The sequence below is a fragment of the Platalea leucorodia genome (assembly GCF_965183815.1).
Source record: "Platalea leucorodia genome assembly, chromosome: Z".
In the NCBI taxonomy this organism is placed as follows: domain Eukaryota; kingdom Metazoa; phylum Chordata; class Aves; order Pelecaniformes; family Threskiornithidae; genus Platalea; species Platalea leucorodia.
The window spans coordinates 53,093,818-53,120,384 of record NC_138858.1 but is presented as its reverse complement, the minus strand read 5'-3'; the positions used below and the strand labels follow the sequence as shown (position 1 = coordinate 53,120,384).

At 41.4% G+C, this 26,567-nt stretch overlaps 1 protein-coding gene across 1 annotated transcript; it reads left to right on the top strand.

The window, feature by feature from the left end:
• Positions 1-526: 526 nt before the first annotated feature.
• LMNB1 (lamin B1) lies at positions 527-26,567 on the top strand. The gene is made up of 11 exons (XM_082335993.1): positions 527-942; positions 11,539-11,695; positions 12,512-12,637; positions 13,688-13,858; positions 15,192-15,317; positions 17,804-18,024; positions 18,989-19,214; positions 21,548-21,652; positions 23,399-23,518; positions 24,236-24,349; positions 25,684-26,567. The coding sequence occupies exons 1-11, from the start codon at positions 578-580 to the stop codon at positions 25,723-25,725; spliced, it is 1,773 nt and encodes a 590-aa protein (XP_082192119.1). The 5' UTR covers positions 527-577; the 3' UTR covers positions 25,726-26,567.

Genomic DNA, 26,567 nt, shown 5'->3' with positions numbered 1-26,567 from the left:
GCCCGCCGTCACTCCCCCACCCCGCGGGGACCGCCCGGGCGCGGAGCGGGGGGCCCCGGCCGCCCGCCCCGAGCCGGGGTCCGGCTCCTTTGTCCGCAGCCGGAGGCGGCAACAAAGGACGGGGCCGCGGCGCCCGGCCGCCTCAGCCGCGCGGAGGGGCGGGGCGGGGCGGGGGGCGGCCTCCCGCCCTCGCGCGCCGGCTGACAGTTGCGGGCGGCGGCGGGTTTTGAATTTAGTCTCCAGCCGGCGGCGGAGCGCGGCGCGCGTCGCGCCTCGGAGCGCGATTGGCCGGCGGGCGGTCACGTGGGCGGCGGAGGGTCGGGGGCGCGGGCCGGCGGGGCTGGGCGGGCGGCGGCCATATTGGATCGCGGCGCGGAGCCCGCCGGTGCGGCGGAGGCGGCGCGCGGTGTTGCAGGGGAGGCGGCGGCCGGCTCGCTGCCCGCCCGCCCGCCGCTCGGCCCCCGCCCCGACCGCCGGCTTCGTTCTTCTGTGACTGCCGCGGCGCATCGCGCCCGCTCTCCCGCCTTCCCACTCCGCTTCCCCCGTGGGTCGCGCTCGTCCCTCCCGCCGCTCCGCCATGGCGGCCGCCGCGCCGGTCGTCACGCCGCTGGGGCCGCGGAGCCGGGGCTCCATGGCCTCCACGCCGCTGAGCCCCACGCGCATCTCCCGGCTGCAGGAGAAGGAGGAGCTACGGCAGCTGAACGACCGCCTGGCCGTCTATATCGACAAGGTGCGGAGCCTGGAGACGGAGAACAGCGCCCTGCAGCTGCAGGTCACCGAGCGGGAGGAGGTCTGCGGCCGCGAGGTCACCGGCCTGAAGGCGATCTACGAGGCCGAGCTGGCCGACGCCCGCCAGGCGCTGGACGACACGGCGCGGGAGCGGGCCAAGCTGCAGATCGAGCTGGGCAAGACCCGCGCCGAGCACGAGCAGCTGCTGGTTAGGTGAGCGGGGACACGCGTGGCGGGGGGCGGGGGGCACGCGGGGGGGGGGCACGGGCGGGCTGGGGCTGGCGGCCGAGCTGAGCGGTGCTCGCCGCGGCGGCCCTTCCCGCCCGCCGGCGGGCGCCTCGGCTTTGAATGAATGGGCGAGAGGCAGCGTTGCCCCGCTCCGCTCCGCCCCGGCGGGAAGCGGCGGCCCGGCCCCCGCGGCGGGCCCGGCCCCGGTCCCTGGAGCGCCGCCCCGCGCCGCCGCGGCGGCCCGGCCCCCGTGGGGAAGGCGGGGGCTGGCGCCCGGCGCTCTGGGGAGCGAGCCCGGCGGCTGAAGCGGGGCTGGCGGCACCCTCGGATCTTCGCCCGGGTTCTCCCTCACGTCGCTGAGGGGCGACCCTTCACCACTGTCACCCCCCGTGCAGACAGAGGACTCTGTCCGTAAGGCTTGAGCGGTTGCAGGATGAACAATGCCGAGTGATGACAGTTTGTATAGTGGCTGTTGAGGGTCTGGGCTTTCTAAATGTCTTTTCCAAAAGATGTTAACTTCATAATACGAAAATACACGGGTAGGCAATAAGTAGGTTTTACCTAAACCAAAAAACAATTATAATTTCTGTTCATTTTGCTGGATATTCAGATGTTACAAAAGCTAGATTTGTGACCAGATAGCCTCAAGATTGCAAGCCTTATGGCTCAGTGCCAAGATCGGTGCTCTTGCAATGAACTGATTTGTGCCACTAGATTTTCCTTCTTACACATTTGACTTGATTCAGTTGTTCCTTTATTTGCTTCCTTGTTTGTGTTTACCTTAAATTTTATTTCGGTGACTACTGTAGTTTTTCATTACCAAGAGAGAATCTTCTGTTTGGGCTTTTTTCGACTGGTTAGGCCCACTTACCATTCTAACTTTAGTCTTGGGATCATGAAGTTTGTTAATGGATTGATGTTGGGGGGGGCGGGGAGAGCAGAGTTGTTAATCTTGCTCTACCATTGTATAACCTGTTAATTTTGATTTTTAGTTAAATACACTCTCAGTCCTGATTTTTCATAATGAAAAAGATATTTCATGTGTGAACCAGCATACTGCTGTTTTCATGTGTGTGCAGACAGCTCCAATATCTCTTGCGCTCTTAAGCTCTTAAGCTGTTATTTAAAAAACAAAAACAAACCATGAGCTTCTAATTAGTGAGTCTAGTTGTTCTTGTGGTTACTTCTTAGTGCCCCGTGAAGGTCTTGCATCAAAGAGATTGTTGACAGTGACAGGGAAAGCAAGGTGTAGCTGCAAATAGGCACCAAAATGACTTGACCTGAAAGTCAAACCAGGAATTTCCATCTCCTAGTGACTTTATGGAGGACAATACACTCTTCTGTCAGCTTCTCAGAAGAGCGTATGTGGAGGACTGGGCTCAAGATGCAATCTATAGTAGATTCCTTTTCTGTGGCTGTAATCGGGGCACTTAATAATGTGAACATGGGGGTTCTTCATATTCTCATTTACATTTTCCTGTGATGTACTTAGAAAAAACCTGATGATTTGGGGTGGGGACAAGGAATTGCTTTTGTGCTGCAGCTATGACCTCGTATGAAGAGTGAAGTCTTACTGCTTGATAGTCTGTCAATACCCGTCTCAAAGAGATCATCTTTGTACGCCACAGAATACAGATTATCGTTCGGGACAAGAACTCTTGAATAGTGTAGTAAAACAAACACTTAATGCTATTTAAGGCTACTAGATTCAACATAAACTTGTATGTGGCTATTTGTTGTTTGGTGGCAGACCTTACATGGCATGCGGTTTCTTAAGTCGTCTTTGAGTATTTTTAAGATGGATATCTTGGGGATATCTAAGCTTATCTGTAATTCTATTTGCAAAGTCTTAAAAAAGAGCAAACGTTTTTTTTTTACCTGATCTGGAGCACACTCCCTGATGACTTCTGTATTAAAGCTGTTAAGTCATATTAAAAGGTGACAAAACTACTCTTAAAACACTTCGCACAAGTGTGCACGGGAGTACAGGTAGCCGTAAAGATCTCAGTTTGCAAGGTGCCATGAGAATGTGTGTTCTCTTAATGGAATTTTCCTTGCCCTTTCAGAAAGCTGACATTCAGCATGGTGTATGCAATGGCTTCAGTTTAAATATGGGTAGAGTAACTGTATTAGTTCAGATCTGGCTAACAGAGCCACCTGAAAAAAACGGGGAGTTTTCTGCCATGTTTGATGCTATTGTTAGGTTCTTGCAGAGTAAGTTTTATCTTACCCTTCTTTGCAAAATACTTACCCTGGTCATCAGAGTGAGATTCATCTTATCTACCCTTGGTTGTGAAAGGTTGCTGGTGGATGCACAGCTGAGCCAATCTAGCAGTGTGCTGCTGTGAAAGCAAACAGTGCCATACATTCCCATCATCATCCTACTTATGGTTCTGACTGTTGTCTTGGTTGTTCAGCTACCTAACTTAGATCATTAAAATGGCAGAAAGGTGCTCTCTTCTGCTGATTTAGTTTTCTCTCAACAGAGAAGTACCAGGACTTGCATGTAGGAGGTGACTGAGAGCAAGGGGGAGAAGTCGGCTGAGTTGGGACCGTGTTGCTTGGTAAGCTGAAAACTGTTTGCTTGGCTTAGGTATACTGGTAGCCACATCATAAGAGTCAGATTAGTGATGGTAGGTATTTGGTTCCCTTTAGAGTCAATGGAGAGAAATGGTAGGACAAATTGCTCTCAAGATGTCCTGGGTCTGTGGAGGGAGCATAGATGATTCACTACTTAATTGAATGAAGTTGGGTAAAATGATTCATGGTCTAGCTGGCCTTCCTGTGCTATTTGAATATTTTTGCAGGTATTATTCTTGTTTCCCCAGACACACACGCAACTCTGCTTTCTCTAGTTAGTACAACATTCTTCTGAAGTGCTTTATCCATTTATTTTGTTCCAGTCATCATGTTTCAGTCCCTTGCCTAATTAGTGCATCGAACTAAAGCTTCTAATTACTTTCAAAGTGCTGTAGGACTTTTCTTATTCTTTCTTTATCAAAATTAATTTTAAGGCCCAGTTGCCTGTTTGTTGGAGTCTCTGATTTTCTGACCTCGGTCTCGCATATACGGTGTGATTTCCTGAATTTAAGCACCAGAAGCTTATTCTGTTCACATTTTTAAGCTCTCAAGAAAAGCTGCATTTGTTTCTATAGTTGATACTTCTATATATAGTGGACTTGTTGCATACTCTACTTCTAGAGTGCCTGCCAGGCAGTGGGTACTGCAGTAGCTAAATAAATATGAAGGCTTCTCTTGATATTTCAGATCTCAAAGGAAAAAAAAAGTGAGGTGAAAAAAACCAACCTCCCAATTTCTATTCTGAGGAAGGGATGGGAAAATGATATGCATGATTGTGAAAGTAAAAGGAGGCTTGTGACAGGGAGAACGGAGATAATACAAAATAAATCTCTTGTCTCAAGACTGTATTGTGGAAAAAAAAAAATCCATGTACTTTTCAGTTTAGGCGTACAGGACTCTTGGATAGCTCTTAGGAGGTGGAGAAGAGGGAGATCTTGTCTCTTACCTAATTTCTGAAATAACTGGGAGAACTTACTGATTTAACAGTATTTCCAGTTAATTTTCTCTTTCCTGATTAGGCAAGACTTTACTGTATGCTTTCCCATTGGTGACAGCTGTGGTAGAGACATCCCTCTACTTCCTTCTTTCCTTTAAATAGTATGCTCAATTGTGATTGCCATGTTTCTGCATTCAGAGGCTGTAGAAGACATGAGCAGTAGTTCAACAACCTAAGCTCATGCTGCTAATTGAAACTGGTCTTGGGAACTTCAGAATACTTGCTCTTGCTTCCATAACCACCCATTTTCTGGGTTGTGTGACTGCATGGTGAACTGAATTGAGAAACTGATCTAACTGGAAAACCAGCTGCGATCCTGTTCACCATGCTGCAGTACAGGCACTGTACTGAGAACAGCCGGGATTCACAAGAGTACAGTGTGCCTTCATCACTGTTTATAGCAGGATACCTGTGGCTGGTGGCTAGGCTACTATGGAGACAGTCCTGTCAAACAGGGGTATCAGTTTATCATCAGGTTGAAATTGATGGTGGCGAGGTGAGGAATTATGGCTTCAATGAAGATCTGCCTGTGAGTGGAGGACTAAAGGCGTTCTGGCCACATAGGCTTTAATGTTATATAGAAAAAATATCTGTGCCAATGGATTTCCAACTACTGGACTTCTTCATGAATAATGAAGGTGAAACTAGGTAGTTTCCTGCAAATAGCTAGATCCTTAGCTGAAATCTCAAAGTGTGTGATGATGCAATTAGCACCAAACTTCTGGCTGTTAATTTTAGGTAGAGTGCCCTTCCTACAACAGGGTAGTGTGGCCTTGGCTGGGACTTCAGATTACTGCAGATTTCGTGTTCCTGAGAGAAGAGCTAAATAGACAATGCAGGCAAAGTGGTGAAAGAGATGATCCTTAGGCATTTCATAATGTCATCATTAAGTGGCAGATAAAAGAGTAGAGCTCTGAATTGCTCCATCACTCCAGCATCCTACAGACTGGATTAAGTTTCTGCTTTTGAGGGGAAGTGGGTCATCCTTTCATCATTTGCAACAGCTGCAAACCAGGGAGAACTGTAGAGTCAAGATGATGGAGGAAAAATCCTGATGTGTAACCTGAGCAACTGACGTAACAACAGTTTGCATTGTGAAGTTTCACAGCTGTGTTACCTAGTAATGTTGAATGAGGGCAGTTCGGTAAGTCAGGCTTACTGTTACTGTTGTGTTACTCGGTCTGCTTAGGGCTCAAGTTTCAGGGTAGATTTCCATTGGTGAGGTGAATGTTCATTATGAGGACTTATTTAAGTGTACAGCAGGTCAAAATCCCTAGCTGGACTTGTCTGTATTCTGATCTGTCATGTGAGGTAATTGCGCTCTTTAGGAAGCATGAGCTGGTGTTAATGCTAGTTCATTTAGGAAACTCCTTGTTTACATTTGTCTTTGGCAGGCTGAGATTTCACTATGGCAGTTTTCCAATGCTGAAGTACATCTGCTCTCCTGTAAGAGGAGACAACGTGATAAAAGTAACTTGGAAGGAAATTATGTGGTGATTAGTGAAGATATTGGTAAAGGATATAACGGGCATTGACTATCATCAAGTGTTTTATAGAGTGCAAGCATTTGTAGTAAATGTAATTGTGGCAAGGAACCAGTTTTATGCATTTTTAATATCTAAGAGATTATTTCTCTGGCACTTTTGCTTTGATCTTCAGTTGGTCGTCTTTCTCATCTATATTCTGAAATGAATTTCTGTAGTGGGTTTAGGCAGTAAAATAAACATCAGTAATAGCTTGGTATCGGTTTATGGCTTGGATTACTGTGCAAACGTGCGGCACTCTGCAGCTGGTACCCTGAGCTCAAAAGAACCATGTTCTGTTAATGCAGGCAAAGTTGTAACAGCTGTTCCAGGGTTTCCCGTGGTGCATATGTGGTATGCTGCAATGAGCTAGAGGAACTGTTTTGGGAAAGCCGACCTGAAACTTTTTGAAGTGTATTTTCATTATTGTAGGTGATCTTGGGAAGTGAGGTGAAGATTGGTGGCTGGGGAACTGCTGAACTTTAATCTGAAATCTATCACTGTTCTGATGTGTACTGCAGAGTGAGCACCCAGAGGAGTAAGGAGGGGAGTGATGAACTTGTTGCACAATTTAAGCAATTGAACTGTAAGAATGTAATTTAGTTATCTGAGTGTCCTCCATGCAGCGTAGGATGTAACAATGCAAGGAATGAGTTGCTGTAGGGTTAAAGGTGGTCTCAAATATGTGGACATGTAATGATAACATGGTAATGGGCAGTGACTTGATACGTACTCACTGCACGTGTAAAGGTTCTACCTAGATTGCTGGATTCACGTGGTTGACTGAGCTCTTCAGGAAGGGTCACTGTTGAGCCAGAGTGTTGAGCTATCTCTAACCACTGAGTGGCTAGAGATATATATGTTTAGTGTTGATTTCAAACCCTCAGCAGCTGTCTCCAGTTAAATAAAATGGGTGATGTGAGACAAGTTGAGACAAGTTGAAACCAAGTTATTTATTTACAGGAAAGGCAAGCTTGTCCAATTACTCTTGTTGTCATGTTGATCAATATACAAAAACTTGAATGCTTTTAGACAGATGTTTCTTATGTTATTGTAAATAACTTCCTTGCAAAACATGGCCTTACTGCTTTGTGGGCTGTAGGGGAAAAACATGGAAAACTGACGGCTAGCTAAACAAAACATAAAGCATTAATGACTGGATTTTTTTTTATTTTCATGTTTCTCTACAACTGGAGTGGAAGACCAGCTCAATCTGCAGTACCATGTAATTTTATATGGCTGTAAATATACGCTGCATTATCATGAATTACAACACCTGTGTAGCTGTGTCATGAATTGGTGGAAAACCGATGTTTTTCAAGGAGGGTGTGGTTAATGTTGGTAGTGCTTAGCTTTGTGATCTGACTCAAAGTACTGGCAGAAACGAGTGGGTGGGTGTGGGAGGTGAGAAAAATCTCCTGTAGGGCAGTGTCATCCTGCACTTGATCAGTTTTAAAGGCACTTCAAATTACACCGGAGATGTAGCTACTGACTGAAAGGACCAGTCTTCCTGCTTACCTTGCATTAGGTGTGTGGTTTGTCTGGCTCCAGAAGGCCAGTTCAACTTATTAAATTGGTAGAAAATTATTTTGATCTTTTTCCCTGCGTGGCTTTTCTACTAACTTAGCAAGAAATTTAAGGAGATTACAGGAAATTCTAGGTTATTTCATGAACCTCACGAGGGCTGAGGGAAGACGAGTGATGGCACAAGAGCGTGGAAAGGGAGCCTGCCTCTTTCAGCAAGCTATTCAGTGACTTGGCCATTTTACTGAACTGCAAACCAAACTGGTCCAGGTAATCTCACCAAAACAGTGATTGCCCCTTGGTATCTGTATTTGAGAGCTTTGAGTTAGCTTTAAATGAGCTAGTGCAGATAACCAGACACAAGTTAACCACAGTACGTCGTAGTTGTGTCTGAGTTGATTCGCTCTGCTTTACAGGTTACCAAGTTTTGGGAATGGTGAGCAAATTAACCTTCTTAGAAATCTGTGCCTCAGCTAGACTGCATCTGCTATGAGAAATTACTTGTTTAATGGCGAGCTGGGCAGATGTACTGCAACTTTAAGGGTTATTTGTACTCCTGAGAGTGGCACTGTGGAATGCTTAGGGCTGTCCGGTTGCTTGAGTGGTTGGAGTGTATTGGGGAAAACAGACTGTGTTATTTTGTTGTGGTGTGTGCTGAGCCGTTTCTAAAGTATACGTGGCTGCAGCTCCCTTAGTGAGAGATGTGCTGGTAATGCTAGGTAGGTAGGAGTGAGACCAAGTTCTTTACACTCCGTAGTGCCTGTGTGAGTTAAATGTTGTGGGTTAAATTTATGAAGTGTAAGTTTTCCTTGAAGTACAGTGAAAATGAATGGGAACTGGCTCTTTTTTGGGCAGATCCTAGTTCTACGCTATTTTGAAAAAAAATTACAATTCCATGGATAAGAAGATCCACGCACTTTCAAGTCAAAAGAGAGAAAAACAAGCTACTTCTCTGAAGGATATGCAAGTCAGCAATTATTTCTTTGCTTTTATTTTTCTTTCATGAGCCAAACTACTTGAAGGAGTACAGTTCTGGCTAATTTCTGAACACTACAACAGGAGGGTGTTTGAGGTTTTTTTTGTTGTTTTGAGATGTAGCTTTGGCTTTCAGTGGAGGTAAAAGCTAGCTCTTGTTGAAAGGTTGAAGTTCTTCCTGGTGAAAATTACTAGGTGTAAGTGTGAAGTATATGTTGTATACATTTGATGTTTGTTTTTATAATTCACAGAGGTTTTTCTGATCTGGTTTCACTTCTTTCCCATATTCCTTTAGGGCTGGGATGACACTGCTGAGTTGCTGAGATTTTCATCTGGCTTTCAGCGTTTGAAGTGTTTAGCTCCAGTTTCTGTTTTTTCTGAGAATGTGTTTGGATGAACTGTCTCATAGTTAGACAACTCATAACACTAACAACCAATCGTGCTTAATTTTAGGTTTTTTTTTTTTCCCCTTCTGTGACTTCAGTTACATTAAATTATAGGATGGCTTCATAGCCAATCTTGTTGCAAACAAGCAAGGAAGGTACTTTGGGCTGATGTAACAGGTAATATCTAATTTAGTGGTACAGGTAGTGTATTGGGTTTTAATTGTATTGTTGTTGCTAGTCCATATTATACATCTTTTCTCTGCTGCCCCAATTGCAAGAGCTCTCTTCTCAGCTGCCGACCAGTTTGTAATTGGCAGAGGTATTTGCATTAAAAAAAATTTAAAAAAACAAAGTAACTTTAAGGGATGTGGGGAGTCTTCCTGTTTTGGAGTCCACGATAATCGGGGGTGGAGTGGGGGGTGGCACATTATGGGCCTGTGTATGTGTGACTTTCTAGTTTCAGGATCCAACTTGACAGGCTTGGTTTCAGCACACAGTCTTGTGAGAGAGCCTGTGTGAAATAGTTTCTCCATGTTTTGAATAAAGCTTTCTCCAGCAGTGGTCAAACGACAAAGGCCTGATGTGGGCCCTCATACTTCCCAACAGGTAATGGAGAGATTTTTATTACAGATGTACCATAGCAAGACAGCTTTCCTTCGCTCTTTTCCCTCCTCTGCCATACAGCCTCTTTGCATGCTGAAGTTTCTACAGGCCTGGGTGGGAGGAGAGGGACAGGACAGAGGCGTCCAGTGAATAATGCAGGGAGCTGGAAGTAGGAGCCCACATGGCCAAAGCCTAAATTCTGTGCCTTTGAATGAGCTGTGGACCCAACTGCTCTGAACTGTTGCGTGTAAGAAGTGGTATGTAAAATGCCATGGGAGGGGACTGGATAGCGTTGAGCAGCAGAAATGAAAAAAATAGTTGAGTATAGAAGAGTCGGTGTGTTTCTCAGGTTGTTGCAGTCTACCGCTTCGGTGAGCGTGGTGTTACTCAACAGGAGCAGGATTAGCTGGTGCTAAGTCTGTTATGTAAAGCCTGCCATCTTGTGGCTGTAGTGCTAAAATAGCCAGGCGTTATTTCTACAGATGTTTTTTTGCAAGCAGTTGTGCACACACATCTCTGGAGCACAACGTTGATTGCATATGCTTGCATGTAATCTTGGAAAAGCATCTTTTAAATTTGAGAGTCTCTTCTTTTAAAATTGTGTGTTGTTTTTACATTAGTCTTGTTTTGCTGAGAAGCATTGCTATTGTTTCTTCTAAGCGGAAAAAAATTATTGAAAAAGAGAATGCATTAATGCTGTAACACTTTTGAATCTTGTTCTTAAGAATCTCTATCCAATTTTCAATGTCCTCAGTTTAGTGTTGTGAATTCTGATTTTTTTTTTTTTTTCACTTCGGTGAAGAGAAATGTGAAAACTGAAGAAGGTGCTAGCTATTGTCTTATTGAGCCTGAATCTGTACATTCCTGTGAAATGTTCATAGTTTGATTGAACATCTAGAACTTCTATATGCTACTGCCCTTACTAGAGAATTGTGGGCATCTCAGAGAGAAAATGAACCAACTTCAAGGTGGAAGAACTTGTGTTACACATTTAAACACAGCTGCTTGTGCTATCTAAAGGTCAACAGTAATTTTGACTCCCGAGTATGGTTTTCCTTTCCCCTGTTTTTGATAGTAGCCCGTTGTAGCATTATTTGTGAATAATTAATTTAGGCTGAAGAGTGTGGGTTTGTGTTTGTGGCATTAATTTACTTTTTTCATTTGACTTCTTTGTTTGCATATGCTGTTTGAGGGAATAAACCCCTAGAAACTGTTTCACCACTTGTGTACACACAGAAACAAATTTGAGTGGTAATTTGAAAAGCTTTTGTGTTTACTTTCATAAAGAAAAAGACACCTGTACCTCTGTACCAATGCAGTTTCAGTGATGGCACAGACTATTGTATAGACAGGATTTGGGTATCTTTTCTCAGATCTGTGGAACTTTGCCATTATGGTTAGAAGGGTGCTGCAAAGCAGTTCGCTATGCTACAGCTTCTGCTTATGGAGGACCGGCTTATAGATAGTGAACATCAGTTCTCATAGAGAAGTTGGTCTGTTAATTGGATATGGTCTATTGGCAGCCCAGACAGTGCATCTGCACAAGTTTCTGTGTGGATAAAACGGCAATGACGATAATTTACTTGTTTCCGCCCTATGGGAAGAGCCTTCTGATGTGAGAACTTATTTCTTCCTATTAAGATTCTGGTGAAGGTAGGACACTTTTACAGTGGCTAGCTAGAGAGACAACGAGAGGTGCCTTCAATAAGCACACAGCATCTCCTTTCCGTGCATGCCTCTCAAACTTGTTTGACACTCTTGAGTTTCCCCTATATTTAGATTTCTACGCCCCAAGCAAAGCATCAAGCTATTGTTATATCAGATGAGAAAGCAGAACTAAGGAGTTTAAATTAGAGTTAACTAAGACAAGACAAAATGTCTTTCTTGGGTGTCTCTCAAGTTTAAGATTCAGATTGCACCTTGGTTTATTAGTCAGCAGTCTACTTTGGGAGCATTTCTAGACTTTTTTACCACTTCCTTTGATTTATTCCAGCTATGCAAAAAAGGAATCTGATCTTAATGGAGCCCAAGTAAAACTTAAAGAGTTTGAAGCATCCCTCAATTCTAAAGAAGCTGCACTGGCCACAGCCCTTGGTGATAAGAAAAGTCTGGAGGGAGAAATTGAGGATTTAAGAGATCAAGTTGCACAGGTAAGAAGAAGAAATATTTAACCATCAAGCTTCTGTCAGCAAATGAGGTGTTTTTATATATAATACGTCCATAGTAACAGCTGTCATTCTGGTAAAATGCAACTTCGTAGCCTGAAAATGGATGCAAACCTGTCATCAGGAAGCAGTATTGAGTAGGTGTCTGTGTCCAGTACTGTTCAGTTTATTAATAGCATGAATGGTGGAATAGAGTGCTTTTAAAATTGCAGACTTGGAAATTGCAGGGGACGGTACTTATGTTGAAGAAGGCAGGTTAAGAGTCAAAATAAACTTGTCAAATTGTAGAACTGTTTCAAGCGAGAGACTGACTTCACAAATACAGACAACGAATAACTGACAAGTAACAGTTTGTGATTCTCTCTGCCCTCTTTTTGGTTCTGCCTCTCCTCAATCTTCTGGGCATCTGATAGAACAAAGGGGGCGGGGGGGAAAGGTCTTGTGCTAGTTTTGTTAACCCTTTGAAACACATGATTTGTGATCTTAAGCAACACCACCTCAAAAGGATGATTTGAGGAGACCAGGAATTTGCCATATAGAAAAACTGAAGTTTTTTAAGGAAAATTGATAAGTAGACTTTTAATGCTAGCTACCAGTGTGAAATATCTAGAACTCACTTGTGCAAGCGATTGCAAAGGGAGGTGGGGGGAGACATTACTGGTGTAAATATTGGATTTGATTGTCAAGTTCAACCATAACATGTAGTTAGCTGTACTTCTAGGTAGCTGAGCTCATTGCGTTACATGAGTTCTGCTACATAATCATTGTTGTGTTGATTCTTCTATTTCTTTTTCTTTAAAGCTTGAAATTTCTTTAGCTGCTGCCAAGGAACAGCTTGGAAATGAAACTTTACTGAAGGTGGATCTTGAAAACCGTTGTCAGAGTCTCATTGAGGACTTGGAATTCCGTAAAAATATGTATGAGGAGGTAAATGCTTTAGTCTCAAGAATTCATATTTTTAAGGGAAGAAGACAACTGGGGGGTCATTCTAGAGTACTAAAATAATTTAGGTTGGGAGGGACCTCAGAAGTCATCTGGTCTAAACTGCCACTTAGAGCAGGGTTTACCTGTATTCTAGCTGGAAAATTTCCAACTTTTTTCTAGGAAAAATGATGTTAACTTAGAGCTTTTGTGATAAAATAGCTTCATGTATCATGTTGTTTCGTGTTAAATTCTACCTATGGTATTGCAATGTGCACATCTTTTCATAGTAATGAGAAAGTAGGTTAATAATTTCTCACATAATCCCTTCATGAGAAATAAAGTGGAGAGGGACACTCAAACAGGTGCTATGGACTTGTACTGCTTTTTAATTTCAGAACTTTCTAATAGGATGCTTTTGAATAATGGAAACAGAAGTTGATGAATATTTTCTTTTGGAGTTTTTTCTTACCACCTTCCCTTTCATTTGTACTTGAGGCTTTCCAGGAGGAACCTTAGAGCAGTAACAAATGTACCTAACCATACTGTCTTTTCTGTATGCCCATTTCCTTGCTAGTTGTATTTTCAGCTTTGTTCATGTTGTTGGAATCCTTTTTTCCAGAGACTACAGGCAAGCATACAAATAAATGGGGAAAATGCTGGTTAGTGAAAATGACTGTTTAATTTCAGTGCTTTCATTTTGTGCAAGCATAGAAGATACCTGAAGAAAGGGAGGAATGTATTTCTAAAATCTAATCGTATTGAGGTGTATTTGTTGAAAATGCAGACACTTCTCAGAAGGAAATGTGACTTTACATGCTGATGATATCCTAGCTCTTATTTCAATGACTGGCTATTGCAAAATAAGGTACTATGCAGATCAGACTAGGGAAATGACCCTGTGTTTCTACTAAAAGTTTTAATGTCAAACAGACTAATCTAATGCTGATCCACAAGGCTAGCTAAAATCTGCATCGCTATCTGCTCAGTGAATAGTCTTCTAAAACCTTTGTCTTATATCTACTGAATATTATTACGTTTTTCTGTTTTTCTTAGGAAATCAATGAAACAAGAAGGAAACATGAAACTCGCTTAATTGAGGTTGATTCTGGGCGTCAGATTGAATACGAACATAAACTGGCCCAAGCCCTTCGTGAAATAAGAGAGCAGCATGATGCACAAGTGAAGCTGTACAAAGAAGAGCTTGAACAGACTTATCATGCCAAAGTGAGAACATATTTTCATACGGTTGTCTGATGTACTTTATTTTTGTTTTCGTTAAGAGAAAGATGCCCTAATTGCTTGCATTTCAGAGGATTTTGTTATGGAGCTTGGTTTAAAATTACCATGCTTTCGAATGTGAATTTGCATTTTCAGGTCTGATTTTGGGAGCAGGTTTAATCCTCAGAAAGCACAATAATGAAAGAGAGGGAGCACTGTGTAAAGCTGAACTGCAGTGAAAGTGTGGTTAGTACTGGGATTACTATGAATTCAAGGGAAGTTCATGTGTTATTGTCTCAGCTGTAACATAGTCTTGATGATCAATAAGGTATCCCATGTTCTGTATAACAATTATTTCATAATAGGGCTTGCTGAGGAGACAGCATCCTGAGTCCTCTGACCCTGTACAAAACATGTGGAAGTTTTACCACACCCATTGCTTTCTGCTTTTCACTCTTCTGAAATCAGTTATACTTTGTAATTTCCTTCCTCTACTGTGATTCAGCATTTCTGTCAGGAGGGATCCTGATGTCTCAACTGAACCTGGTTTCTGTGGCTATACTTGTTGCAGTTAGTATTTTTAAAAACACGGTGGGATGTTACAGCAGAAAAGTTGATAGAAACTGAATTTATTTTTTTAGTCTAAAAATCCTTTCATAATTGAAGCTTTTTCGTTCCCTTTCTTCAGGTATACTGTTTCTGTATTTTTGGACTCCTTTATTTTAAAAAAGTTGTTTTAGATTCCATTTTGTCTGCAACTACAAGGTCAATAATAGTCTGGTGCTGCTCAAGTGGATGTGGTAGTGATCAGCAGGAATGATGTAGCCAGTTTAAAAAAAAAATAATTATTTGAGCTTGAAGTTGTGATAGAATGAAGCAGTAGTGACTCATGGCACAGATACTGTAACCTGAAGGCACATTACCAATTTGCTTATGTTGGCTGAAAATTGGTACATACTTGTTTTTCAAGAATTGGTAATTTCAGTTTAGCTTCTTCTATTTAAGCATACTCAAAACCAGTGCTACGGTAATGAAATATAGAGTTAAACATTGGCCAGCATGAAAACTGAATTTAGCAGTGCAGCTTCAGTAATGTCTACAAGGGAAACTTTTAAGTTTTTAATCCTAGAATAAATATTCAGAGGATTGTGATTTCAGGTAGGGCAATCCAGCAAGGTAATTAGGCCACCATATTTAACCTCTAAAGAAAGAGGTGTTTCATCGTGTTAGAGCTGCAGAGAGGAACTTTGCGGCTTAGTGTTTTTTGTGGGTTTTAGTGACTCATTTTTCTCTATTAAAAGTTACTTTGAAACTGATGTCTTAACTTGATCTACTGCAGCTTGAGCATGCTAGACTGTCTTCTGAGATGAGCAATTCTACAGCCAACTCGGTGAGAGAAGAACTGAATGAAAGTCGCATGCGAATTGATAATCTGTCTTCCCATCTTGCCAGCCTTCAGAAAGAGGTAACAAGCTGTTTGTGACTCTTCAGTCTTGCTAATTACAGTTGTTGGTTTTTATATTAAAGGGCTTTCTTTCACTTCACTTGTAAGTATGTTCAGCATCATGACTTGAATTTGTCTTCTGTTCTACTGTTGTGTACTTTTTCAAATTTCTTAATGTCTCCTTTTGACAAATTTGAATTTTTTGTGCAGTGTCCTGCTACAGAGTGAGTATTTGAAAAGTGGTACTGTTAACTGGCTTTTGCAGAAACTTTTGCGGATAGATGGGACAAGTTTAGACAAGAGCCCTGTATTAAAAGTTCTTGACATTCTAAGCAATTTAGTTCTGTTCTGTAGTAATTGGACAGCCTAGCATAGATTCCACAAAGCAACATTCAAAGCCAGAGCTGGAATATGCAATCTCTGTCTGTTTGGTGTCTCTTTTCATCCTAGATCCAGTTTGCATCTAGAACTCTTAAAAAAAAGAAAAAAAAAAAAAAAAAAAATTCTTACCAGGATTAGGATGAAATATGAGACTGAGAAAATACATGAAATAACTGTACTTGAGCACTTGTAGAGCAGGGTCTTTAGCAGAAACTAATTATACTTAGTCAGATCACAGAGCACATAGATCACACCTGAAGAAGTATGACACAACCTATGACAAGCCATATGTTCAGTACTAGCTTATTTGATGGGAGTAATGTCATGTGCACTGCAGTGGAAAATGTAGAGTGAAAATGAGACATGTTAGGAGTTGGTTCTGAAGTGGACTTTTGTAACTTACTCATCAGTTGAAAATAGAACAAAACATTTATTTTTTTGAAAAATGTAAAATATTAGTAATATTTGGCTGTGATTCTTTCTGCAATACATTTTGAATTATATTCCTCCTGTACAGTAGCCTCTTGTAGGACTTCGAAATTCTTTTTATGTCAAGTGAAGAATATAAATGCAGGGGATGTTACTTCATAATTTTCCGAATAACTTGGCAGATCCTAGTATCAGTCTTCCCAGTTTTCCTGTTATATAGGCAAGTTAGTATCTGGAAGAGATTGGGTGATGTAATGAATGTGCGTGAGGTTACACAAGAATTGGATTGAGAGTTTTGTCTGCCTAGGTCTTATTTCTGTCTTTAGATTACCATCATCTATCTTTTGGTGGTTCAGTCAACAGGTGTTTCTGAGAGTTTTTTTTCCTTCCTACTTGAGTTAGTTACCTGTGTTCTGTTGCTTACTTGGGAGTGACAGCTAGGTTCAGAGAATTTGCTTCTGAATTTGCAGAGGTGCTTGGTTGTTAACTTCAGGGATACCAAAGTCAGCTTCTGCAGTTTGACTGTAATTGTCCACCAAAAACCTGATTTTGCTGTTGTGGCGCTTTTGGGGGGCGGCTAGGGGGAGGGAGGGCGGGCAGGCTGAGAGTGCTAGTGATGTCAACCAGTAGAGTTTTGTTTTCCATTTGCTAGCACTAATTTCAGCTTTCTTCTCTTGGAAGGAGACAACCCTCTTATCACTGATGCTGGTCTGGTTTGAGTTACCAACACTGAGCTCTGTAGTAGTTTCCACTGGGATCTTCCATGTGACACTCAACTCACAGTATTAAATTCCTTATCTGACTCTTAAGATTGACAACCAGTTACACTGGTCCTCTGTGTCAGCCTTTTAGACTGCCTGTTTTCATTGTCTTGAGACTATGATGACTTCCTAAGTAGAGTGCCTACCTAGCAAACTTGGTGACTTAACCAGACAAGGTAATTGTGGGGCATTGGTTCTTGTGTCTGTCCTTTAATTAAAAACATCTCAAGAGACTTACCAAACAGAAGAAAGTATGCTCAGGGAAAGTAAACCTTAAAGCTGTCATCGTTTGGCCTTTCTTTGGTCCGTATTCCATTCTGTATGTATAATACTAAGTTCTACTGGCTTGATGTGATTTTTAAAGTATGTGACAAATTAGTTCTCTTCATGGAACAGTTACCACTGTACTTTCAGCAAACCTTGAAGGCTTTGATAACAGGCAGACAGGCTTTCACTGACAACAACCCCTGTTCCTTTAGAGGCACTTCCTCCCAGGATTCAGAATTGGCAGCAGTAAACTGAAGCAGGAAGTAGACATCTGAAAGCTAAAGAGCAATTACTTACTGCAGGATCTGAAGTACACTGAGTTGCACTTTGATTCTGTGTCCTGTCCAGCATGTCGTAAATGGTTTGACTCTTAAGTTCAACGTTTCTTGACTGAGTGTAGTAACAAGTGTAATAACATATCTTCAGATCTCAGAAAAACGGAATGGGTAGTTTTCTTCAAAGTATGTTGTAAGTTTCATTCAATCTTAAGGTGTTATATTTGTAGTAGATGAGGTCGAGAACAGAAGTTGAATATGGGCAAGTTTGAATTCAGAAAGCAGGGAGGATGCTTAACCTAATGTTTTGAATTCCATGTCACCTGAACAGCAGAGTGCGTGGAGGTTTGGGTAAGGTTTCCTTTGCACCATTGATGTTTTCAATGCTTTCTAGGCTAGAGCATGGCAAGATAGAGTGCAAGAGCTTGAGGACAGCTTGGCTAAGGAACGGGAAAACTATCGCAAAATACTGTCTGAGAAAGAGAAGGAAATGGCGGAGATAAGAAATCAGATGCAGGAGCAACTGAGTGACTATGAACAACTTCTGGATGTTAAACTGGCGCTTGATATGGAAATCAATGCATACCGGAAATTGCTGGAAGGTGAAGAGGAGAGGTACGAAAGAATATAGCAACAAGTGCGGGTATCTGTGCGCTTCCCGTGTTTCATTCTCTGTTAAAAGGCAGTTCTTACAGGGAATGCATTCATTAGGTGCTTTACTACTGTTTCCAAGGCACTGTTTTGTTTTTTTTTTTTTTTTTTTCCTCCCCCTCCTGTCTGACACACTTCTAAGTCTCCATGAGACCAAGCTGCTTGAGTGTCAGACCAATAGCTCTCAAGGGAACAAATACCTTTCTTCTATTAAGATTCACACTGAGGATGTAATGAATTGTCACTTGTAGGTCTGTGGTTAACATTCTTCTTCAGAGTTAATTACAGGGTTATTTAATTGTTAGCCAAATTTCTTTAAGTATAGCATAATTTTAATAAAGTAATAGCTGTTATGATTGCCCAGCTAATCAGCTAGTTGCATTTTCCATATCTGACGCCAGAGTTCAGCAATACTGAGAATTTTTGCCTGATAAGTCACAGCTGTCACTTAAAGTAGTTTAATACTTCACTGTTTTCTGAGTGACATCCTACTGGTCCAGGCTGATTCCTTTCAAGTGTGGGGACAAAACAGCAAAAGCTCTTGTGCTGTTGGGTTTTTGCATAAATTTCGTACAATGACTTAAGTCCCGCTATGAGTTTTTTCTTTACTTGTTCAATCGACCCAGGAGGGCAGCCTTTAACAAAGGCGTAGGAGATGCCTTTGTGATCTTAATGTAGTAGTCCATCAGTATTCCATGCTCCAAAAGCATTAATCAGCTGTTTGACAACATTTTATTCAATTCTTCAAAAAGTACCTAAGGCTTCACTTTTTCATGTAACATGCTTTGTTTACTATATTCCTGTACCTTTTTGCTGTATAATTTTATGGGGAGAAGAGAAGAGAGGAAGAAAGTTTATTAAAAAAAAAAAGTGGAAAAAGTAAGACCAAAGCGTGATGTATGCATATTTCTTCCTTTCTTCAATATAGGTTGAAACTTTCTCCAAGCCCGTCTTCCCGAGTGACAGTTTCACGGGCTTCATCGAGCCGTAGTGTGCGTACAGCCAGAGGGAAGAGGAAGAGGATTGATGTGGAGGAATCTGAAGCCAGCAGTAGTGTTAGCATTTCCCACTCAGCTTCTGCCACTGGAAATGTCTCTATTGAGGAGATAGATGTTGACGGAAAATTCATCCGCTTGAAGAACACCTCTGAACAGGTTTGAAAATGCATACATACCATGACTTTACAACGGGCTGATTAGAGGTAGAAGGCATCCTCATGTTGACCCTGGAGCTAAGGCACACCGTATAGGCGCCAAGAAACTAGTGTGTCACAAAATAAGCTTTCATACAGTATTCTGGATTGATCATGACTTCTTCGTAATGATTTTTTATGCTTTTCGTAGCAATTGTTTTATTGCTAGGTTGCCCACCCCCTGAAGTGTTCTGTCACTCCTCTGAGTTCTGCCTTGCAAGTGATCTGCCTGTAAAGCTTTACAGATAACATTGTCACTGATAGGAAATAGTGCAACCAAACATGAGGCTATGTTAAAAGCCTTTAAAGAACGTTCTCTGCCTTAAAAAGCCCCAGAAGAGGTACATACTGATGCAAAATAAATGTCTAGATGCAATTAATTGCCTGTGTTCCTTGTACTTGCATATAGCTTCTTTAAATTATAGGTTTCCTTCTTCCTTGGCTGCACCCACAGTTTTTAGGAGCCCTCAGTTCCCATGCCAAAGCCACCTTTGTGATTGCTACTGAGATTATTTCTTTCTATGAATAGGTTGGAGTTTGTATTGAGGGGAACGTACACATCTATTTATCAAAGGGTACTTGATTTGAGTAATAATCAAAACTTCTCTGTATGTTGCCCTCAGAATGATGCTGACTGTTATATTCCCCAGACCCCTTCTTCCAGCCCACCCTGACATTACTTATAATTTCTGCTTAAGAAGAAAAAGTCCTATGCTATATACAGTTCTGTGAGTCATCACAGGAGGGGTTGGAGACTGGAGACTGTAATTTCTTAAATTCTTTGTCTGGGAGAAGTGAGACTTGAGCATTGTCTCATTAGGACACCAGAATTACAAGACCTAATTTCTTGCAGCCTTGATTTCAGAGAGGGTTTAAGTACTTCTTGCCCTCTCCTGTGCTGTCTGTGCCTCAGCTGCGTGTAGAAGTGTTAGCTGCAGTCTTTGTTTTCAGTGACACATAGGCTTTGTCTAATGTCATCAGATCCTTTACCTTCACTAAAAGGCAGCTCATCTTCATGTTTTAGATAACAAATATTGGTCTGTTCCAAGCATCTCCATCCCCTCTAATCAATGAAGAGACGGACAGACTCCTCCAGATGATGATACATACATATCTTAATTACCTGCCTGGGGTGTTGGCTGAGAGTGCCAGCTTCATTTGCTGAATGGAAGAAACCTTGACAACTGTCTTGGTCTAGACAGCGAAGTGTTTAGATGACTAAATTCAGACAAATCAAAGACTACTTGTAGTGAGTCAGGACCTGCCATTTTTTGCCTTTTTGAGTTTTTCAAGCTTATGGAATTCCTCCGCCCCCCACTTTGTGTACCACATGGGTTCCCCGCCTTTAATTTAACTACACAGTCATTGTTCCATGGAAGGGCCATCGGTTCTGTCACCAGTAGCCATGGATGATTCATGGTTATAGCACTTTGCCAGGATCTAGATTTGAGCAACTGTCTGTAGTGCAGTGTAATAAGCTGTGCTTGAGGAATTTTCACAAGTGTTGGACACATATATATTTTTTTAATATAAATTATATATATATATATATATTATATATATATATAAAAATAGAAAATATATAAAATCCTCTTTAAGTATGGTATGTTTTGTTGCAATGACCAACTGAATGTCAGCATCCATTAAGATAAATAAGATTGTTTATTTTAGAGGATCTTAACTGTCTGTTTTCAGACTCCAGTGGCAACTGTTTAATGTTTGGGAACTGTTGGTGGGAGAATTTAAAAAAGATCTACTCTTGTTTTGAAATAGTTGTTCTGTAATGATGACTTGTATATGTTCTTCTATTAGATTTGCTAGTGCTTTTCAAGTAGCTGATAGGCAAAAAATAATTGAAAAATAATGTAGGTCTTGCAAAGGAGTATGTAGTGGGAGGTGTGCATATGTGGAAACACATTTTAAGAAGACTGACAGGAATATTTTGTTTTCAAAGAAGCCTGCTTGTCATTCTGTGCTTCAAGAACGTATTATATATTTGTAATGGGATTTTATTTATTTATGTATTTTTCTGGACCAAGCTATATCAAAACTCATGCAAATTATAAACATTAGTTAATATAACATCAGAACTGAAAAGCAGGATGTATTAAGCTTTAACTTGAAATGAGAGGTAAGACAAATTTAACTAAAATGATTTTAATTGCATGCTGAAGATCAAGTGATAATAAACATTTTTACTGAAAATTTTACGTGCCTCATGGCCTTATATGTAAAATACCCTACATGTGTAACAGAATGACTACTGATGGAAATTTTTTTCTTTTTTTTTATTAGGATCAACCTATGGGAGGTTGGGAGATGATCCGAAAAATAGGAGACACTTCTGCTAGTTACAGATATACCTCAAGATATGTACTAAAGGCAGGCCAAACTGTTACAGTAAGTTGTCAAGCTTCAGCTGTTCAGTTGAAATGGGCTTCAGGCCAACTCGAGTGTGTCAGTAAGACGCAAGGTTTTTAGTTTTGTCCTTTCTATGTACATGTTCAGAAAACAACTACCTATATTTGTATTGGGCATTAGTTGTATCAGTTGCTGGGAAGAAGTTGGACAGAAACACATTTTTCAGAAACCTGCTTTCTATGTGGAGCAATAGTTTTGACAATAAACAGGTGCATTTACATACTTAAAAGTCTTTACATTAAAAAATGTAGGGGTGTTTTATTGTAAGAAACTTTGGAAGTAGGTAGGCAGAGACTTGTATTTTATTAACTGGAGGAGATTCACCAGTGTCACTTAAATGGAATACACTAACTCAATAACTAACATGGAAATGTATAAGACTAGCAAATAATGCTCACATAGAATAATAGAACGCTTTGGGATGGAAGGGACCTTTAAAGGTCATCTAGTGCAACCCCCCTGCAATTGGCAGGGACATCTTCAAGTAGATCAGGTTGCTCAGAGCCCCATCCAGCCTGACCTTGAATGTTTCCAAGGATGGGGCATCTACCACCTCTCCGGGCAACCTGTTCCAGTGTTTCACCACCCTCATCCTGAAAATTTTTTTTCCTTGTGTTCAGTCTAAATCTACCCTCCTTTAGATTAAAACTGTTACCCCTTGTCCTGTCACAGCAGGCCTTGCTAAAAAGAGTATCCCCATCTTTCTGGTAGGTCCCCTTTAAGTATTGATAGGCTGCAATAAGGTCTGCCCGCAGCCTTCTCTTCCCCAGGCTGTACAACCCCAGCTCTTTCAGCCTTTCCTCACAGGAGAGCTGTTCCATCGCTCGGATCATTTTTGTGGCCCTACTCTGGACCTGCTCCAACAGGTCCATGCCTTTCCCATGCTGTGGACCCCCGAGCTGGATGCAGTACTCCAGGTGGGGTCTCACCGGAGCAGAGTAGAGGGGCAGAATCACCTCCCTCGACCTGCTGGCCACACTTCTTTTGATGCAGCCCAGGATACAGTTGGCTTTCTGGGCTGCAAGAGCACATTACCGGCTCATGTCCAGCTTTTCATCTATCAGTACCCCCAAGGGCTGCTCTCAATCCCTTCGTCCCCCAGCCTGTATTGATACCAGGGATTGCCCCGACCCAGGTGCACGACCTTGCACTTGTCCTTGTTGAACCTCATGAGGTTCACACAGGCCCACTTCTCAAGCTTGTCTAGGGCCCTCTGGGTGGCATCCCATCCCTCAGGCGTGTCAACTGCACCTCTCAGCTTGGTGTCATCTGAAACTTGCTGAGCGTGCACTTGATCCCACTGTCTATGTCATTGAGGAAGATATTAAACAGCACTGGCCCCAGTACAGATCCATGAGGGACACTGCTTGTCACTGCTTTCCATCTGGACATCGAGCCGTTGACCACTACCCTCTGGATGCAACCATCCAGCCAATTCCTCACCCACTGAACAGTCCACCCATCAAATCTATATCCTTCCAATTTAGAGAGGAGGATACTGGGGAGGACCATGTCAAAGGCCTTACGGAAGTCCAGATAGATGACATCCATAGCTCTTCCCTTGTCCACTGATGCAGTCACTCCATCACAGAAGGCCACTAGGTTGGCCAGGCAGGACATGCCCTTGGTGAAGCCATGGTGGCTGTCTCGAATCACCTCTCTGTCCTCCATGTGCCTTAGCATAGCTTCTAGGAGGATCTATTTTTGTGTGACTTCTTTTAACAGATCTGGGCTGCAAATGCTGGAGTAACTGCTAGCCCTCCCACTGACCTCATCTGGAAGAACCAGAATTCTTGGGGCACTGGTGAAGATGTGAAAGTTGTACTGAAAAATTCTCAGGGAGAGGTAAAGTACCTCAGATGTGTTTAAACTTGTCTTTCTATGGCGCCATCCCCTATCAAGATGCAGGTAGAACCGCTGTTGGGACTTTACACATGAATGCACATGTGTTTAGTAAAGTTTTCTCCTTTTGCTTTCCAACCAAGCATACTGTACCCTTGTCTGTCTTACTGCAATTTAGGAACGCAATCTATTGAAGCATGTGAAATTTTCCCTTTATTGAGTATAAGTAGTAGAAGAATAACTTGTTCAGACATTGCTCTCATGCCAGCAATTGGGCAGTGCCTTAGAATATGCTTTGGAAAGAAAAGATTTTAGTAAACTCTTCAGTGAGTTGTCGCTTAAATTAGTTTTCCTTAAAACTGTGTTTGTAGGGGGTGGGCAATGTTTCAGTGAAACACACTTTAAGCAATAAGGCATTAATTCTGGTAAGGTGGGAGTTAAAACTTTGGGTAGGACAGTTGCTATGGCATCTTGCAATTGAATGAAAATATTTAAATATATAAAAAAAGCAAATTTTAGAAGAACTCCATGAGTGTCTTGTTAGACTCTTAATCATTAAGGTATATGAATACTGTTTATGCACAGCTGTACGTGAAGTATATAGACAAAATCAGTACAAGTAGCTTTCCCAGCAGCTGGAACTCCCATTTCTCAAAATCTTAGTAGATTAGCACCAGCTCTTTAGAGGAGTCAAGTCTTAAAAATAAAACTCTGTTGCAGGAGGTTGCTCAGAGAAGCACTGTCTTTAGAACAACTATACGTGAAGGGGAAGAGGAGGAAGCTGAGGAAGAAGCAGCTGAAACTGTGGAGGAACAAGACTTTTACCACCAGCAGGTATCTTGTTTTAGGTTAACAAGGTTATTTAGGTTGAAAAAATCAAATATGCAAGTAATGAATTTTTGGAAGAAGTACCATACCTGTTTGGATGTGGGTGTTGTTTTATTTTTATTTTGTTTAATCAGTAATTTAGTGAAAGCATGAAGCTGTGTTATTAAAACCAGTATAAAAAAAATACTACTTTGTGTATTCCCTTGATGGAGAGAAGTAGATTTTTCTTAGAACAAGGTTTTAAAGCTTAAAGATTGGGGGACTTTTTGCTTTTTTCTTAAACTCTGTTCCTGGTAAGATTTCCCCCAGGCCAGTTGTTTATGGTAAAGTTTGGCTTAAGAAGGTACACCGAAATTTACTTAAATTTTTGAGAACTTAAATCTCTTGTTTTCTCTGATAGAGGAAATGAGAGATTTGAAGACACTAGCAAACAAAATGTCTCTTGCATGCTGAGGAAATGCAACTCTGAAGGCAGTGGAAGGTGTGAATTTGCAGTGACAATATAAAATATTTTGAAATGTAAGGGAAAATACTGAGATATAACATACTTGATTGTTCACATTCTGCGTTTTATCCACTGCCTTACTGTTTTGACCAGTTCTCCTAAAAAAAAAAAAAAAAGGAAATGTAACAAAGATAAGTTCCTGTAATGCAATGTTCAAGTTTGCTACTTTGCTGAAAACTTTGCTACATTACAGTTAGTATATATATCTTAAAGTCAGTTAGAAAACATAATATAGAACAGTAAGTGTGCACTTGTAAACAGTCAAAAAATGGAGAGACTTGGCTGTGTTGGAAATCGTATTTTTTTGCATCCATGGTTTTTGGCCTGTAATTGAATCATGACTTTGTGGCATTTAAGATGAAGTCAGGTTTTTATTGCAGTTACGCAAGCCACTGAAGTGCATCCAGCTGCTCTTACGGTTTCTGGGATTGTGTAGTTCAGATGAAGTGTGTGTCTTAGTAGTGTTACTTATAAAAATGTTAGAGAGATTCGATTTCTTTAGATAAAAACTCTCACGGTACTTGTCTATGCCCCTGCAGTACTCTCCACCTGTCTAAACTCAATGATGCTTTTTGACTCGAGATTCAAATATGATAATTATTTAAGTTGTGTTTTTCTTGTACCTGTCCTCCATTACCTCTCATAAGAAAGGATATCTAGCATTCTTTTACTTATGGGGGATAACAGGTCGTACAGCTGTGCATGCTGGCTCTTGCTTAGACCATGCCAGGCTAATAATTTCATATATTAAAAATGTATACTATATTATTTTGAGTTGCTAAATCTTTTACTGCTGGATTTTTTTTTCAAAGATGACTCTTTCTATTCATAACAGGCAGGCCCAAAGACATCTAACAGAAGCTGTGTGATCATGTAAACTTCCAGTCAGCCAGGTTCCTCAAATCATGGTAATCCTTGCCTACAGAACGGAGCCTTCTCAGAAGCACAACGTATTTTTGTATTTTCTGTATGTGAATTTTTAAGTTGCGAGTCTGATGGCCTTAACTTCCTTTGCCACTGAAAAGGAAGTTTTGTAAAAGAAGCATCTGTAACTTTCTCGCAGGATGTGAATTGTTGACTCTGAACAATGTACTGTTTGAAAAATGATGTCCCTATCCCCCAGATTTATATGCCAGTCTCTTTTTATTGAAACCTTGCTGGAATAGAAATATTCCAGTGTATTATGGGGATCGATTTTCTTAGATTACCACTCTAGACTAGTCCGTTGCTGTTGACCTCTTTGTATTTAGGTGCTGTTGGGGAAGGGGAAGGCATTTTCGATACTATAAACTCTTTTATACTGGAGACTTTTTTTTTCTTACAGCGCAATCAAGGCTATAAAACTTTTTTCTTAATAGAAAAGAACAGATTTCTTAAAAAAAAAAAACTTTAAGAAAAAAACCAAAAACAAATGAAAACAAAAAAAAAGAACGTAGCCCAGCTGATCATGTAAGCACTCAGAGGATGAGGGATGCAGTAAAACTCCATATTTTGGTACTCTTTTCCTTCATTTAGATTTTTTTATTCTGGAGGAGGATTCATGTTAAACGTGTTAGTTGTGTTGTTAAGATAGGCTAAGCAGCTTAAACTTTCTTAAATGATTTTTTAACAAATAGAAGGCTGTTTTAATATGGATTGTCTTGCTTGGTTACAATTTGTAGGAACAAAACCAAGTCTTTTAGGGGTCTAGCCTACATTTGTATGGAAAACAATTGTAAT

Excerpts from the sequence above, each read along its gene's own strand:
- LMNB1 (XM_082335993.1), top strand. The coding sequence starts at position 578 with ATGGCGGCCGCCGCGCCGGTCGTCACGCCGCTGGGGCCGCGGAGCCGG. Across the intron at positions 11,696-12,511 it reads TAAGAGATCAAGTTGCACAG|CTTGAAATTTCTTTAGCTGC; the intron begins GTAAGAAGAAGA and ends TTTTCTTTAAAG. Across the intron at positions 19,215-21,547 it reads TGAAGAACACCTCTGAACAG|GATCAACCTATGGGAGGTTG; the intron begins GTTTGAAAATGC and ends TTTTTTTATTAG.